Below are 17875 nucleotides of genomic sequence, written 5' to 3'. Positions count from 1 at the left end.
CTACCCACTATCTTTTCAGCATCTCCATTCAATCTAAATTTATCTCAATTATCATGTTCTTCAAGTAAAAAGCCACATTCCTATTTTATCCTTCCTAACCCTGCAGAACAATGTGCATCCTTGCAAATTAACCCCAAATCTATGCTCTCCTTTAGTTACGTATCTGTAGTTTCCCCTAGTACAGACTACCAAACTGTGCTTCCTGGTATCATTGAACATAATTATGAGCCATCCTTTATTGGCCACCCTCCCTCCATCTCCTCCCACAATAGTCCAGCCCTTAGTCTGGCTGCTTTGTTTTTCTCCTCACTTCTCCATGTGATCTTTTATTTTGCTTAACCACTACATCAGTGCCTGGCTTCCAGTGCCAATTTAGTGTCCCTCCTCTGTTCCATCGTATTTCATCTGTGGACGTCTTGTAGCACAGTGGGTAGCAGCTCTACCTCTGAGCTTAAGCTCTGATTTTCAAGTCCCATCCCAGGACTTGATGGCCAAGGAAGGTGCACTCGTGGTGTAGCCAAGTGAGAGCAAGCGCGAATTTGGCCTCTTATTTTTTATGGCTCCATCATCCTTCATCTGTAATTTTTTCTGTCTGCACCATGTCTCTGTTTTCTCAACTTTTGTTTAAACCCTTCCATCAACAGCTCAATTCCAGCACACTGCTCTGACAGCCACAAGCACATAAGCGTTTCTGGTTATACACACCATTCACCAAGCAGCAGAATACTGTTATACTATGTACACTGCTATAGCTCAAAGTGTACAGCAACATCTCAGGGCAGTCAGAGTACTGCAATGCTTTATAAGTTAGGTTTCCAAAGCTCAGACCCTAAGCCTACCAATCAGAGACACGTAGAAACAGGAGAAGGCCTATTCATATAGATATAAAAACAAAAAAACTGCGGATGCTGGAAATCCAAAACAAAAACAGAATTACCTGGAAAAACTCAGCAGGTCTGGCAGCATCGGCGGAGAAGAAAAGAGTTGACGTTTCGAGTCCTCATGACCCTTCGACAGAACTTGAGTTCGAGTCCAGGAAAGAGCTGAAATATAAGCTGGTTTAAGGTGTGTGTGTGGGGGGCGGAGAGATAGAGAGACAGAGAGGTGGAGGGGGTTGGTGTGGTTGTAGCGACAAACAAGCAGTGATAGAAGCAGATCATCAAAAGATGTCAACAACAATAGTACAATAGAACACATAGGTGTTAAAGTTAAAGTTGGTGATATTATCTAAACGAATGTGCTAATTAAGAATGGATGGTAGGGCACTCAAGGTATAGCTCTGTTTCCCCCTTCTTTTTTTTCCCAATAAATTATAAAGATTTTCCTTTTCCCACCTATTTCCATTATATAAAATAAAAAAAAAACCACTAGAGCTATACCTTGAGTGCCCTACCATCCATTCTTAATTAGCACATTCGTTTAGATAATATCACCAACTTTAACTTTAACACCTATGTGTTCTATTGTACTATTGTTGTTGACATCTTTTGATGATCTGCTTCTATCACTGCTTGTTTGTCGCTACAACCACACCAACCCCCTCCACCTCTCTGTCTCTCTATCTCTCCGCCCCCCACACACACACCTTAAACCAGCTTATATTTCAGCTCTTTCCTGGACTCGAACTCAAGTTCTGTCGAAGGGTCATGAGGACTCGAAACGTCAACTCTTTTCTTCTCCGCGGAAGGCCTATTCAGCCTGCTCCACCCAGCAGGGTCTTAAGTACTGGAATTGGCTCTCTAACTCTCCCCATCTTTCTAGCTTTTCTGTCCCCTTAAGTAGCTCCTTAAAAACTACCTCTATAGTCAAACTCTTGGTCATCTTGTCTAGTGCTTCAGTGTCAAATTTTGTTTGATAACACTCCTGTGAAGTGCCTTGGGGTGTTTTACTACATTAAAGGTGCCACAAAAAAGCAAGTTGTGTCGCTGACTACTGCATAGAAGTAAAGAAACTCAAATTTATACCGGTTAAGGTAGCTTGAGAAAGGTTACAGCTTGTTACTGATGGACTGCCTCTAGATTTTTTTCGTTTCAGCCAACAAAATCACACGTGCAAAGATTACATGTTTCAAGAAGGTGTGGTGAAGTACAATTCCACGGCACAACCTGGCCACCAAGGCTATCATGGCTATGTTATAGACTCATAGGTGTTTACAGCACAGGAGGCCATTCATCCCATCGTGTCCACACCGATCAACAAAGATCTGACTACACTAATCCCATTTTCCAGCGCTTGGCCCATAGCCCTGGAGGCTATGGTAATGCACATGCATATCTAAATCCGCCTTGTTATGAGAGTTCCTGACTCAACCACCCTTTCAGACAGCGAGTTGCATTCTCCCATGTTGTTTTGGAATCCAGTAGTTTGTAGAATCTGAGTGAGCAGTGCTCATGGGGTGGTGGTGCTGGGAGTCCAGGAGAGGCGCCAGAGTAGGCTTCTGGTGAGCATTGCAAGAAGGCATCGCCGAAAGGCTAGAGCACGCCCATAGGGCCCAGCCATGCAAAGTTGTGCTGGAGGCTTCTGGGGGACTGGGACGCAACAGCTTGAGCATGGAGCTGAACAGAAGACCCGAGTCAGGCTGGGGACAGTGAGAGTCTGGGCGTCCGCTGGAACACACACACATACATCACCTCTTTCCATGTGCCCCCAGCTGGCATGAAAACGGGCTCCATATGGCCAGGTTTACAAGGGAGGAGAAAGCTATTGTGCAGTTGAAAAATGGGAGCCTGAAGGCTGGATCTGAGAAACAAGGATAAGGGAAAAATAATGTTGCTGTCACTATTTCAGTTACTTTAAAAGGAACTGATGAGCAGAACCAGTGATACAGTACACAGGGTTGTCATTGACGGTTCAGATATAAAGCAGTACTGTTGGACCCATGCAATCAGGGCTGTTGTGAGCAGAGCTGAGAAGGTTCCGGAGAAGTGTATCAACTTGTTGAAGATTATACCCGTAGATTTCAGATTGAGGGGAAGCTGCTGTCAGATGAGAATCAGTGGTTAATCCTTGAAGAACAGGAGCTGGAATTCTACTCGAGGAAGATCAGATGTTTGAAGGATTTTGTGGCTGAAGTTGGTGCCATGTGGTCTGTCCAGTAAATCTGAGAGGTCTATCTTTGTTTAGACTGCTATTTAATGTGTAAGTTATATTGTCCGTGATTTGCCTGTTAATTCATGATTAATTTAAGATAATAGGACCATAAGACAAAGGAGCAGAAGTAGGCCATTCGGCCCATCAAGTGTGCTCCGCCATTCAACAAGTTCATGGCTGATCTGATAATCCTCAACTCCACTTTCCTGCCTTTTCCCCATAACCCTTAGTTCCCTTACTGATTAAAAATCTGTCTACCTCAGCCTTGAATATGCTTAATGACCCAGCCTCTACAGCCCTCTGCAGTAAAGAATTCCACATATTCACTATCCTCTGAGAAGAAATTCCTCATCTCTCTCTTAAATGGGTGCCCCCTTACTCTGAGATTATGCCCTTCTGGTCCTAGACTTTCCCACAAGGAAACAACCTTTCAGCATCTACTCTGTCAAGCTCCATAAGAATCTTACTTGTTTCAATAAGGTCACCTCTCATTCTTCTAAACTCCAGTTGAGTAAGGCCCAATCTATTTAACCTCTCCTCATAAGAAAATCCATGCATACCTGGGATCAACCTAGTGAATCTTCTCTGGGCTGCCTCCAATGCCAGTATATCTTTCCTTTGATAAGGGGACCAAAACTATTCAAGGTGCAGTCTAACTAGTACCTTGTATAGTTTTAGCAAGACTTCCCTTTTTTTTTTACTCCATTCCCTTTGAAATAAAGGCCAACATTCCATTTGCCTTCCCTATTACCTGAATTTGCATACTAGCTTTTTGGGATTCATGCATGAGGACCCCCATATCCCTCTGTGTTGCAGCTTTCTTCAGCCTTTCTCCATTTAAGTAATATTCAGCTCCTCTATTCTTCCTGCCGAAATTCATAACCTCACATTTTCCCACATTATATTCCATCTGCCAAGTTTGTACCCACTTACTTAACCTGTCTATATCCCTCTGTAGACTGTGTCTTCCTCTGCACTTGCCTTCCCACTTATTTTTGTGTCATTCACAAACTTGGTGATAGTGCATTCATTTCCCTCATCCAAGTCATTGATATATATTGTAAATAATTGTGGCCCCAGCACTGATTCCTGTGGCACTCCACTAGTTACAGGTTGCCATCCTGAAAATACCTCCCTTATCCCAACTATTAGTTAGCCAATCCTCTATCCATGCTAATATACTACCCCCAACACCATGCTGGTTTTGGTTTGATTGTTAAAGTGAAAGTTATAGAAAGGTGAAATCTTGTCCAGTTGGTCTTCCCAAGAGCAATTAGGGATGGGCAATAAATGCTGGCCTAGCCAGCGACGTCCACATCCCATGAATGAATATATTTTTTAAAAATGTTTTTTGTTTCATTTGGGCTGTTTGGTAAATTTGGTTCTTTTGGTTTGTTGATCCCCACAGGGATCATAACAATATTCATGTGAAAGCCTTGACTGCGAGTATTGACATGCTATTCTACGATATTGGGTATAGCTGGGAAGACTGTTCCCATCTCCAACCTACAACCACAAATGTAGATTACCACCAATGGTCATGGGATAGCAATTGGGAGTGGTAACCAAGAGCAATGATAGCGGCCTCTGCTTTTGCCCAACTAATCTCGGAGCTTCTGAACTTAGTGGTTTAGCTACTTGTTGGTTAAACCCATAGAGCCATCAGGGAAATCTCTGTTCTGTTTATGACCATTCTTTCCTCCATGGCACAGAACACGTGCTGGCAGGTGAATTTGAACTTGAGGAAGTGGGGGGGTGAGGGGGGAGGGGCTGTGAGGGGAGACAGGAATCAGGATATTCCATTTTCTCCATGAAAAAAAATCAATGGTAAACTCAACAAAAAACAGAATTACCTGGAAAAACTCAGCAGGTCTGGCAGCATCGGCGGAGAAGAAAAGAGTTGACGTTTTGAGTCCTCATGACCCTTCAACAGAACTGAGGTATGGAAATCTTGTCGCAGAGAGGAACAAAATTTCTTCAAGGTAGGCATTTCTTGAAGAGGAGTGGCAGTCAATTAAACACAGAGATAAAAACAAAAAACTGCGGATGCTGGAAAACCAAAACAACAGACCTGCTGAGTTTTTCCAGGTAATTCTGTTTTTGTTTTGGATTTCCAGCATCCGCAGTTTTTTGTTTTTATCTCTGTAAACTCAACAAGGCAGCCTTGCTAAACATGGTATTGTCAGCGATTTCCCAAAGTGATTTGCTGGCCTACCTAGACAGTACTTGAATCTATCAAAACATGAAAGCTTCATAACATACTGGCATGAAGTCTCAGTTCCTCAAAAAACAGCCAAGCATCTTTTTGTAATCAGTTTTGACAGTCCTAAAATAGCTAACAACTTTCACACAGTTTCAACCATCCTGGAATTCACTTCCACTCAACTGATTTCCACAGTTAGCGGAAAAAGTAAACAATCCGCTTTGAAATCTCCAGTGACTGGAAATGCTCCATGTGAACCAGGTCTGTACATCTTGCACAGCAACAGAAAGAATATGGCTGCTCTTCGTGCTACTGTTCAGCTCCTGACAAAGTATGGAGTCACAGCTTAAGCAACCCACCCTGACCTCACATCAAGGTGTTCATTCAAAGTGAACCATACCAAGTGTTTCGCGAGTGGAAGACACATTAGCATGTGCACTGTTATTGTCCAAATATGTTGCTGTGCAGGTTACTTAACAAAATGGCCAGATACTTATTCATTAGCCAGCAACAACAGTTGATTGCGCCGGACATGGATAATCTCAATGGCAGCTAAAAAGATACCTTTCTTAGGATGCAAAGCCAGATCCCACACACGTCGTAAACTTGTAGTACTTTCTCTCTCCTGAATTTGGCACTTTTAGTTTAACATCTGCAGACATCACTTTTTCTAGAACTCTAACAGGCAGAGCTTGAGAAGAACAAGGCAAGGGTATTGTTTTAAAGACCATACTAAAGCTAAACATAAGAGAAATAGCTAAAACCAGCACAATCGAGGATTCAACTAAAACGTATTATATAGAATTAATTGTGTAGAATTTTATACTGCAGAAACAAGGCCATTTGGCCCAACTAGTCTAGCCTGTACTTATGCTCTACACAAGCATCCTCCAACGTTATTTCATTGCATGCTATCAACATATCCTATTTCATTCTCCTTTGTGCTAATTGAGCTCCCCTTTATATACATTTATACTGTTCGCAGCAACTGCTCCATGTAGCATTCTTATCAATCTCCAGGTCAAATAGTTTCTCCTGAATTCCTTATTGGATTCGTTAGTAACCATCACATTTATGGACCCTGGTTTTGGATTCCCACACAAATGGAATCATCTTTTATATGTCTACCAATTGAACTACTTCATTATTTTTACAGTTCATAAGAAAGGAGCCTCAGCCTGTTCAGTCTTTAACGAAAGTTGCACCCTCTCAGTTCTAGTATTTTTTGGACTCTCAAGCCCTGTTCACAGCACTCCAAATGTGGCCTACCAAGGTTCTAACTATGGTCTAACTAAGGAATGACCAGTCAATGAATACAGAATCTTTTTCAGGAGGACCCTCCTTGAATTCACAGAGGACATCCAAAAGGAGTCCTGAACTTTTGTGTGTGAATTTTGTACACATTAAGATGGGGGACATCAGTGCTGACAAATGTAATAATTTTCTTTGAGATTTTTGATGAAAATACAGAGAACTGATGAAGGTAGCACAATCTTCCAGAAGACATTTGATTCCCCAGGGGTTGGTATCAAGACCACTGCTCTTTTTCATATAATCATCCAGCCTTGGGCATGATTTTAAAGTTTGGAAATGACACAAACCTTGGAAATGTAGGAATCAGGGAAAGGATTGTCTCAGACTTCAGAAGGGCATAGACTGGTAAAGTGGGCATACTTATCTGCAATAAGTTTCGTGTGTGTGAACTGCTGTATGTTGGGAGGAAGAATAAGGAGAGGCAATATAAACTTAAAAACTATAACTTTAAAGGGTGTGCAGGAACAGAAAGACCCGAGGGTTCACATGCAACATTTTTGAAGGTGGCAGGATAACTTGATAAAGCTATTAAAATTATGAAGGATTTTGATAGTTAATGAAGAGAAACTGTTTTCACTTGTGAGTGGGTCTGGTAACTGAAGGGCACAGATTTATGACAAATGGCAGAAGGACCAGAGGGGATAGGAGAAGAATTTTTTTTTTTAAAGCACCAAGTTTATGATCTGGAATGCACTGCCTAAAAGCAGATTCAATAGTGACTTTCAAAAAGGAATAAATATTTGAAAAATAAAACACTTACAGCACTCTGAGGGAAAAATAGGGGAATGGGATATTCGGATAGCTTTTCAAAGAGGTGGCACAATGGGCCAAATGGCCCCCTTCTGATTCTGTTTTTCAATGCAGGCACTCAATGTCAGCATCAGACACTCCCAAGGTCAGGAATAATTATGCACAATAAAGCTCTCACTACTCTACCTCAACCTCACGGGAACATCACCTATTACACTAGGAGTAGTTGTGTTTTCTGGGCCAAAACACATGACAAACTGAGCAGAGTCTGGTCAGAGTCATTCTGTGTAGGATCCACGTAACTAATCAGACAATACAGAGACCTGAGCTCCATTACTGCCAGCTGGATTCAAACCCAAGTCGACAGGCCAGCATACACTATCCCATCCCCACACCTTTTAAAAGAGAAACTGAGACAAATTACAACATGCTCCTTAATTTAACAGGAAGCAGGAAGCAAACTGGGAAACCTGCTGCTGTTCTGAATTCAACATGACCATCTCGGTGGCATCACCGAAACGTAAAACACAGCATTGGAGAGAGCCATTTAGTCCTGACATGCATGGAAGTGAGAATATGGTGTGCAATGAGCCAGTCGGGTCCATTGCACAAAGAGCTGCAGCACCTGCGCTTGGTCCTAAAGTGCAAAGCTGCCTGTGGGCTTTCCATCAAAGTACTGCACAGTAGATTAAGCAAACGGCTTTTCACAATGTTCTTAATTCAGACATTTCATTATGGCTCAAAGCCCTTCAGCTATGAGCAAGTATTCAGGTACACTGCAATTAAGAAATGATACCACATTGAGCATTTAATTAACAGTAGCAGGGGAATTCAGTCAAGCATTAAATTGATCTAAAAAAAGGAAAGGCTTTTAACACATAAATAGACACTCACTGTGCAAGTTCCAGGCTAAACAGTACTCCGACTCCTGTCGGCTATCACTTTCTGAACCTGCCTCAAAGTCCTGTGGAGAGCCCCTTGTACTCCTGTTAAACAGTCTTATGGCCAAGTTCTCAAGTTTTTGCAAGGCAGAGGACATCTTCGACCCTTTGTGATCAGCAGCTTGTTGACAGATCACCTCTGAACACTGATTCATGATTTTAAAACATAGATCCGTAGGATTCCTCTTTCTTTGGCTCTTGGCATCAACAGTTACACAGCAGAGAAAAAGGGAGCTAATTTTACCAGCGAGACTTGAACAACATCCTGGCTTCACTCAACGAGGCAACTAATGCACAGGCTGGCTGAGCAGTCTGCAGTAAACCACACACCTTCCTATCATACACATTAAAGAACAGCAGCCCACAGCAGCACTGATACTGATACACGCTGCTTCCAGCTGGTTACTTAGCGAAAGCAAGAACACAATAAAAACAACTTCCTTCTGGCTGCAGGCCAGTGATTCGATAGCTTCAGGCATGTCGTTCTTTCAGTAAACCTTTGGAAATTCAGGCAAAACACGTTCAGTGCCGAGCTTCTGCTGCCTGTTTTACACAATCACCGAAACAGGCAGCTGTGAGACAGCAAAGAGTAAAGCATGTAATATGACTCCGAAGGCACACTTTGCAGAGATTAGCAAACATATCAATCTGCATTCAGTGCACACCTTTCAAATATATTCAGTCGTACTGCACTCCAAAGCATCTCATCCACCCACCCCACCCCCGTCAGCATTTCAGATGAGAACATCAACCAGAGACTGGGTGGCAGCCCTTTGAGAGGGTATAAAGGTAGGAAACTTGAGCAACTGGGGCCAATACCACAGTAAACGCCAAAAACAAACATTTACCGCACTTGCTCAGTACCAACAGCTGTTCAACTCCACAACAAAGCAAGATTAGTGGATTATCTACCATTTCACTGACACATATAATAGAGCAGCCACAAGGACATGAGCTACTATCTGACCACTAATAGCCAGAGCTAGAAAGTAACGCTGACAACGACAATGTCAAATTTGCAGCTTGTAAATAGAAATTCTGTTTTAGGTGGGCAGTGGAGTTGCGGTGTTGCATTGAATGTACTGGGTAAAATGGAATTTGTTAAGGAGTACCTACCCTTTGGCTGTGTGTGATCTTTGACTGGTATCCCCAGAACCACTGGATACAAGGGCAGCAACAAACAGCAGGATTAGAATTGGGCCATGGACAAAGGGGAGCGGGAGCCAGATCAGGGGATTTAGCACCAAGTGGAGCAGAAGAAAGACCATAATTAGGCTACGGGAAGCAAAGAGGAGAGGGAAACACAATGAAATGGAAGGGTATATGGTTGGTGGGAATTAAAATTGCTGACATTTATATCCTACAAGTTTTTTAGAAGCATACTTCCCCTCCTTCAGAAAAAAAAAATTTACTACATTATATTAGTGCATTTCCAGTAAATTTGAACTCTGTTTTTACATTAGGTACAGCTGATATGTATACTGCTTCATGTGACTTAGTCATGTGATTATTTTTAGCTTAAATGCTGAAACTGCTAATAATCACAGGCACCTTCATTTGCGTCTGTCTGCTATCAACCCTCATTACAATTACTGTTTTATTTTAGATTTAAAACTGGTAAAATATTTCATTTTATTCATTTAAAAATAATTCTGCCCCAGCAAATAAAGGAATATAGGGTTCTAATCCCAAATGAATGCTTTCATATTTTAAAAGAAACATGGGAGAAAGGAAATGTTGAAAAAAGTGGACAATGGCAAACAGGGGATTTGAAATTTGGTCTTTTTGTCCATACAACAAAAGCTTATATCTAAATTGCAACTTCAATATAACACCCCAAAACACTTCGCAAGAGCATTATAAAACAAAGTGTGACATCAAGCCACATAAGGAAATATTAGGTCAGATAACCAAAAGCCTGGTCAAAGAGGTAATTTTAGTGACTCAAAGAACGAAAGTGAGGTAGAGAGGCAGAGAGGTATAATGAGGAAATTCCAGAGCTTGGGGCCCAGATGGCTGAAGGCATGGCCAACAATGGTGAAACAATTAAATTGGAGGTCACAAGAGGTCAGAATTAGAGGAGCACAGGTCTTGGAGGGCTGTGGGGCTGGGGAAGATTATAGGGATAGGGAGGGTGAGGCCATAGAGGGATTTGAAAACAAGGAGGAGAGTTTTAAAATCAAGACTTTGCTTCATCGGGAGCCAATGAAGGTCAGCAAGTACAGGGGTGATAGGGAACTGGGATTTGATGTGAGTTAAGCCACAGGGCTTTAGCTCTCCATTTACCATAATTTTTTTTTAAAATAAAAGGTTCCTATAAAAAATTTGAATTTTAAAAGATAGAACTTCAGCATTAAGAGGCAAATTCTGTTTGCTACTTCTAAAACTGGAGTTACAAAAAAATCTTCACAGAGCAAAGAGGGGACTTTAACACATTTACAATCACCCAGATATGAGATAGCAGGCTCTGTTTTGTTTTCCTTCCTCAGAACTAGCTGGAAGAACATGAGCTGTCATTTCACACTAAATGTTGTTTCGACTTCATTTTGTGAACATGTTGCATTAAATTAGAAAGTGAATTTAGGAAATGAGCGAGGAGCTTTGTAGCCAATGTACAGAATGTGGCAATTTTAACACCAATACAGGGATCAAAGTGTCCTTTTCTCCCTCCAACTCTCACATTAAGTTCATGTTAATTGCTTCTTAAAGACCTCTGGGAACGGGACAACTTTCAGCAATTTATGAGATGGGCTTCATTTTAAAGCATGCACGGTAAATGAGCCCCCTTCTGATCATAGTTGTTAACAATCTGAAAAGACATTTAAACTGTACAATGCAATAATGAAATTCAGCCGTGATAGAACAGAAAGTCACCAAAAGGAACAGCATTCAGCTACAAACCCTCTCGGCTACAATAGACGGTCAGAGCATGCTGACTTAGACTGTACAGGAGCAATGGGCAGACTAGCATCTTCCATAAAGGTAAGCTGCTCTTGCAGACAGCTGGTACGGACAAGACAGGTCAACTAGCCTCCTTCTGTATGGTAGCCACTCCATGATAAACTTGAGCTCATCCAAAACTCTGTTGTCCATATCCTAGCACTCACCCAAGTTCCATTTACTCAACAAGCCCTGTGCTCACTGACCTGCACTGGCTTCCAGTCCGGCAACGTTTCGCTTTTAAAATTCTCATGCTTCTTTTCAAATCCCTTGTTCCCCCACATCTCTAACTTCTGCCAGCCTCATTATCCTCCAAGATCTCTGCACTCCTCTAGTTCTGACCTTTGCGCATCCTGGCTTTAAATTGCTCCACCATTGGCAACCATGCCTTCAGCTGCCTAGGCCCCAGGCTCTGGAATTCCCTCTCTTAACCCCTCAGCCTTGCAAAACTCATTTAAGGCATTGATTAAAAATGAACGCCTTTTCTGTCCTAATACCTCCATACGTGGATGCACCAAATTTTGTTTGATAGCATTCTGATGAAACATCCTGGAGTATTTCACGTTAAAGGAGTTATATAATTGCAACTTCTTGTTCCTGCACTAAATGTGCTAGGGGAGGTGATATGAGAGAAAAGCAAAACAGTACCACAGGCCAGTTATATTTGTAATGGAAGCAGGAAAGCATCTGACCCAAGCAGAACTACAAAGGTAAGCAAGAAGTCTTCCTATAAATATGTCCACTACATCCCTTATAGACAGAGCTGAAAGCAATACTTGACATAGCTTTTTGCCTCAATCCTACTTGAAGAATACCACATCCGTTTGGTAACTGAATTATTCCACGTCATAGGCAGAAGGGAAACAAGATTAATGAGCTTAAACTAGATCTAAATAAGAACAAAAAACCCTATATGCTGCTCATGCTGGAAATCTAAAATGAGAACAGAAAATGTTAGAAGTGCGCAGCAGGTCAGGACCCATCTATGAAGAAGACAAAGCTGCTGTTTTAAAATCTTTAGACTCTTTGTGAACATCTAGTTCTCTCCACAGAAACTGCTTAACCTGCTGAGTGTTTCCAGCATTTTTTGTTTTTGTTTCAGGGTTGAAATAAGGACAAACTCCAAACTGCCATGAGCCGCAGATATAGTTTAGCTAACTCAATTCTGGATTTCTCATGATGTTGCACGCCATGATTTTGCACTGCCTTTCTTGCCCTCTCTGACCGGTTTCTGTCATCTTCGTGTTTGCTAACTCTTTCAATATTGTCTCTTCTGATGAGCCTTTTCTTTCCCTCTCTCTTTAGCTCCTCACGGTTTTCTCTCCTTTTACATGGAAAATAGTAGCAGGTGAAAGGAGTCACCAAGAGTTACAGACTGCATGTTCCACTGGCAGGTGTGGATAGGCACGGCATGATCACAGACTGTATGTTTAGGTTGAGAGGGCGGGGAACCAGTCATGGGGGAACACATTAGAGCAGAATGCTGGGTTGGGTCACATACTTTCAACAAGGTAATAAAGACTCTGGCAACTACAAACGCATTAGCCTTACGTCAACAACAGACCAAATAAAATGAAATAATCATTGGGAACAAACTCAGTTGTTATATGAATGAAAACAACCTAGTAAAGGACAGGCGACATGGTTTAATAGGAGGGCAGGTGCTGATACACCAACCCCCTTGATCTTTTTTTAAATGGAAATTATATCCCAAATGGGAGCCCCAAGGTATTAGTGCCAGGGCTCTTACTAAGTCTGAGCTACAAAAGTGACCTGAATTCAAAAGACCAATACATGTCAGTCAGATAATTGAGTAATTAGTCAAGTCTGTTGGAGCAGCCAAAGGTCCATAGCAAGATCTAAACCAAATTCACAATTGGGCAGAAGTATGACAGAAAAAAACAACATACTTAAGTGCGAGATGTTAAATGTCAGAGAAAAACACGGGGAGGATGCGTAACTCAATGAATAGGGTTGAATGAATGAGAAGAAGCGGCTGAAATGATCTGCAAGTGTTAGTAAAGTCAGTACTTGATGTATCAAGGCTTTGCTGAGCATCAACATACGAACATACATACAAATTAGGAGCAGGAGCCCCTTGAGCCTGCTCTGCCATTTGATAAGATCATGGCTGATCCGATTGTGGCCCCAACTCTACTTTCCTGTCTACCTCCTATAACCTTTGACTCCCTTGTTAATCAAGTATCTAACTCAGCCTTGGGAAAATATCCAATGACCCTGCCTCTACTGCTCTCTGGGAAACAGAATTCCACAAATTCCACAGACTAAAGACCCTCCCTCCCCCCGCAAGTGAAACAAATTCTCATCTCAGTCTTAAACGGGAGACCCCTTATTTTTAAATTGTGTCCCCTGGTTCTAGTATCTCCTACAAGGGAAACATCCTTTCAGCATCCACCTTGTCAAGTTCCCTCAGGATCTTATATGTTTCAGTAAGATCACCTCTCATTCTTCTAAACCCCAATGGATACATGCCCGGCCTTTCCTCATAAGATAACCCCTTCATTCCAGGAAATAGTCGAGTAAATCTTTTCTGAACTGCTTCTAATGTAATCATATTTTTCCTTAAGTAAGGAGACCAAAACTGTACTAGGTGCTCCAGGTGTGATCTCACCAACAGCTATAGCGAAACTTCTCTACTTTTATACTCAATTCCCCTTGCAATGAAGACCAACATTCCAGTTGCCTTCCTAATCATTTGCTGTACCTGCTTACTAACTTTTTGTGATTCATGTACTAGGACACCTAGATCCCTCTGTACCATGGAGTTCTTCAATCTCTCTCCGTTTAAACATACTTATTTTTCTATTCTTCCTGCCAAAGTGGACAAGTTCACATTGCCCCAAATTATACACGATCTGCCAAACTGCTGCCTACGCACTTAATCTAGGTATATCCTTTGCAGAGTTCTTAAGTCCTCTTCACAACATACTCTCCTACCTATCTTTGTGTCATCAGCAAAGTTAGCAACCATACATTTCGTCCCTTCATCCAAGATGTTGATATAGATTGTAAATAGTTGAAGCCCCAACAGTGATCCTTGTGGCACTCCATTAGTTACAGCTTGCAACGTGAAAAAGATCCATTTTTCCCTACTCTCTGCTTCCTGTTAGCTAACCAATCCTCTTTTGTGTAGTAAACTTTGATGTGGCACCTTATCAAATGCCTTTTGGAAATCCAAGTAGATCACATCTACAGGTTCCTTTTTATCCACGTTGCTTGTTAACTTCAAGAGCACTAATAAATTAGTCAAACATAGTTTCCCCTTCACAAAACTATGAGTCTACCTGATTGCATTAAGATTTTCTAAGTGACCTGCTATAACCTCCTTAATAAACATTCTAGCAATTCCCTATGACAGATATTAGGCTAACTGGCCCGCAGTTTCCAGCTTTCTGTCTCCCTCCTTTCTTGAATAGAGGAGTTACATTTGTCATTTTCCAATCTGATGGGATTTTGGCAAGTTACAACCAATGCATCTACTATCTAAGGAGCCATTTCTTTTAAGACCCTAGGGTGCAGGCCATCAGATCCAGGGAACTTTTCAGGCTTTAGTTCTAATACTTTCCCCTGGCGATTGTAATTGTTTTGAGTTCCTCCTTCTCTTTTACCTATCGATTTACAAGGATTTCTGGGATGTTACTTTTCTTCTAATGTGAAGACAGACAAAATATCGGTTCAATGCTTCCACTGTTTCCTATCTAATTCCCCATTCTCACTTTCTAGAACATTGAGCTACCAAAACAGTACAAGGTAGATTTTCCCCTCACCTGTACCTGGAGTATGGGTGCTGGGAAGAGGACATCAGACCTCTGGGAAGAGCCCTGGAACATTTTTCTATGTGAAATGAATGCATAAATATAAATGTACAAGATACAAATGCAAGTTGTTCTTATATAGCCATCTTCAATCATCTTCAGGAACGTCAGATGTGAAGAGGACACAAGGAGGCTACAAAGGGATACGATAGCTTAGGTGAGTGGGCAAAGATCTGGCAAATGGAGTATAATGTGGGAAAGTGTGAAATTGCAGATTTTGAGCAGGAAGTAAAAAAAAGCATATTAGCTAAATGGTGACCGATTGCAGCGCTCAGAGGGATCTAGGGGTCCCAGTGCATAAATCCCAAAGGGCTAGTATGCAGGTGAAGCAAGTATTTAGGAGAGCTAATAGAATGCTATCATTTATTGTCAGGGGAACTAAATATAACAGTAGGGAGGTTATGCTCCATTTATACAGGGCATTGTGAGGCCACATCTGGAGTATTCTGTATGGTACTGTTTCCTTATTTATGAAAGATGTAAATGCGTTAGTTCAGAAAAGGTTTACTAAACTAATATCAGGGTTGGGTGGGTTGTCTTATGAGGAAAGGTTGGACAGACTAGACTTGTATCCACTGGAGTTAAGTGCAAGAGGCAACTTGATTGAAACATATAAGATCCTGAGGAGTCTTGACAGGATCAATGTGGAAAGGATGTTTCCTTTTGTGGGAGAATCTAGTACTAGGGGCCACTGTTTAAAAATAAGGGGTAGCCTTTTTAGGACAGAGATGGGGAGAAATTTTTTCTCTCAGAAGGTTGAGAATCTTTGGAACTCTCTTCCTCAAAAGGCAGTGGAAGCAGAGTCTTTGAATATTTTTTAAGGCAGAGCTAGATAGATTCTTGATAAGCAAGGGGGTTTCTTGGTTATCAGGGGTAGGCGGGACTGTGGAGTTGCAGTTACAATCAGATCAGCCATGATCTTATTGAATGGCAGAACAGGCTCCCTCTCATCATTCGTATGTACATTTGTTTCTCTGTTCAAGACAAATAACAGCAATAGATGAGAAGATTAAATGGTGTCTTCATGGTGACTAAAAGGTCCAAGGTATGAACCTATCACAGTAGCTCTACCTTGGTGGGTTTCTTCTTTCTTTCAAATGAGAGTGCGATCCACACATCTGTCTTCCTGTAAGGACTGTTTCCCAGTTCATAATTACAGACTTACTTTTGGTATGCAAAACTCAACAATAACTTTCGAAACCCTCAATGGGCCATATTACAAAGCATCAGAGTGAGCTAAACGTTTGAACCACTTTTAAGGAGGCGAAGGGGCTATTCATTCATTGTCCTGACTCGGCATGTACCTTTAATAGCTGTGCTGTACTGCCACTGGGAATTACTCAGACGTATCATGAGCTGCAGCTGCTGTATGTAGTCACGGTCTCCAAGGAGCCAATCTTGCCAACTTATAACCTTGCTCGTTTAAGTAGTTGTAATGGAATCTAAAACCCCTTGCACTAATTTCCAAGCCAAATAACAAACCACATAAAAGGTGTCCACAAGGTACCATATTTCTTCTGTGTGTAGGCAAAGGAAATGAAGGGCTGTGTACTCCCAGGCTTCCTTTTACATAGGTTACATTAACCAAACATGACGATGGATGGAATGACCAAATGCCTTATGCCATAACTTTCAACCCCTTGAACCAAGAGCATCAAAAGGCGCATATTCCAATTCGCAGAGTTGACAGCAATTGACAACCCCCTCCCCAACCCACCAGATTTTCCACAAAGCTGCCTCTCTGATTCTTGGCAAATATATATTCCTCAAACAGAAATGAATATCCAACAAGGCAATTAACACGGCATTGGGATTTTATATTTTAGTTACTTACATGGAGATAATTATATTTTTAATATATATTAGACTGACAGAAACTCAAAAGCAGGTGGAAGGATTGAAACCTGCATCACATCTTCCATAAAACACATACCAGTTGTATGGTTTTGTTTTCAATGTCATCTGAAGAGGACATGCATTGCATTATTATACAACGGCTTTTCAATCCCAGACCATTAAAAGCTGACAGGCATGAGAATAATCAGCAAGGCATTAACTTCACTCACTGTGCAATGCGAGCACTCTCCCCCCAGAAACTCAGCGGCCAATGGGAGCACCATCCACCCAGACACTCAGTGGCTCACTGGGCAATGGGAACACCATCCACACAGAAACTCACCAGCCAATGGAAGCACTATTTCCCCCACCACCACCGCCCCCACCCCTCCCCCGACACTCACTTGGTGAAGGGGACACTATTCCTGCAGCTGCTCACTGGGTAATGGGAGTTTTCTCCTCCGATGCTTACTGGGTGGTGCGAACACTGTAAATCAACAACCAAATTCTATGCCCTGAATGGGAAATTCCCTCCCGTTCTGTAAATAACAATGAGCAATATCACAGAAGATAGACTAAATAATAGGATTGGGTTTACTGTATATTTTGCATACACTTCAGGCATCAGTCTTGAGTACTACATTTCCAATACTCATGTTTTGTGTCAAATTTGATTGGACTAGCTCAAATTTCTTACTCCCAGAATGACAATAAATCACAAATGTACCAATTAAAAAGGTGGCTGGATTTTCACTGAAAATAATTAATCCAGAACCATTCACCAAAAGGTGACAAATCAATGAAATTGTTCTCAATATTTTTTTTTAGAAATTATGACTTCTCTATTGAACTGAGACCTTACCACTGGAAATAAAATGTAACGTAATAAAAGGCTTAATAAGCTACAAATGCTCAAGATGCACTTACCTACATCACAGTGTTTTCAGTCTTCAAAATTCCTCCAA

The 17875-nt window shown here is 41.6% G+C and overlaps 1 protein-coding gene across 2 annotated transcripts in view; it reads right to left on the bottom strand.

The window, feature by feature from the left end:
• Positions 1–17875, bottom strand: part of LOC121271287 (cAMP-dependent protein kinase catalytic subunit alpha-like) — a 157971-nt gene that overhangs the window by 127286 nt on the left and 12810 nt on the right. The window contains exon 1 of one of the 2 annotated variants that reach the window (XM_041177163.1): positions 8252–8757. The exons of the other annotated variant lie outside the window; for it this stretch is intronic. Coding sequence (XP_041033097.1) covers positions 8252–8453 — 202 coding nt within the window. The 5' untranslated portion in view covers positions 8454–8757. Of the gene's footprint in view, positions 1–8251; positions 8758–17875 lie in introns of those variants that run through there. 2 annotated transcript variants of the gene reach the window in all.

This window comes from Carcharodon carcharias, chromosome 30, assembly GCF_017639515.1.
Source record: "Carcharodon carcharias isolate sCarCar2 chromosome 30, sCarCar2.pri, whole genome shotgun sequence".
In the NCBI taxonomy this organism is placed as follows: domain Eukaryota; kingdom Metazoa; phylum Chordata; class Chondrichthyes; order Lamniformes; family Lamnidae; genus Carcharodon; species Carcharodon carcharias.
This window is presented reverse-complemented; position numbering and strand designations above follow the sequence as displayed.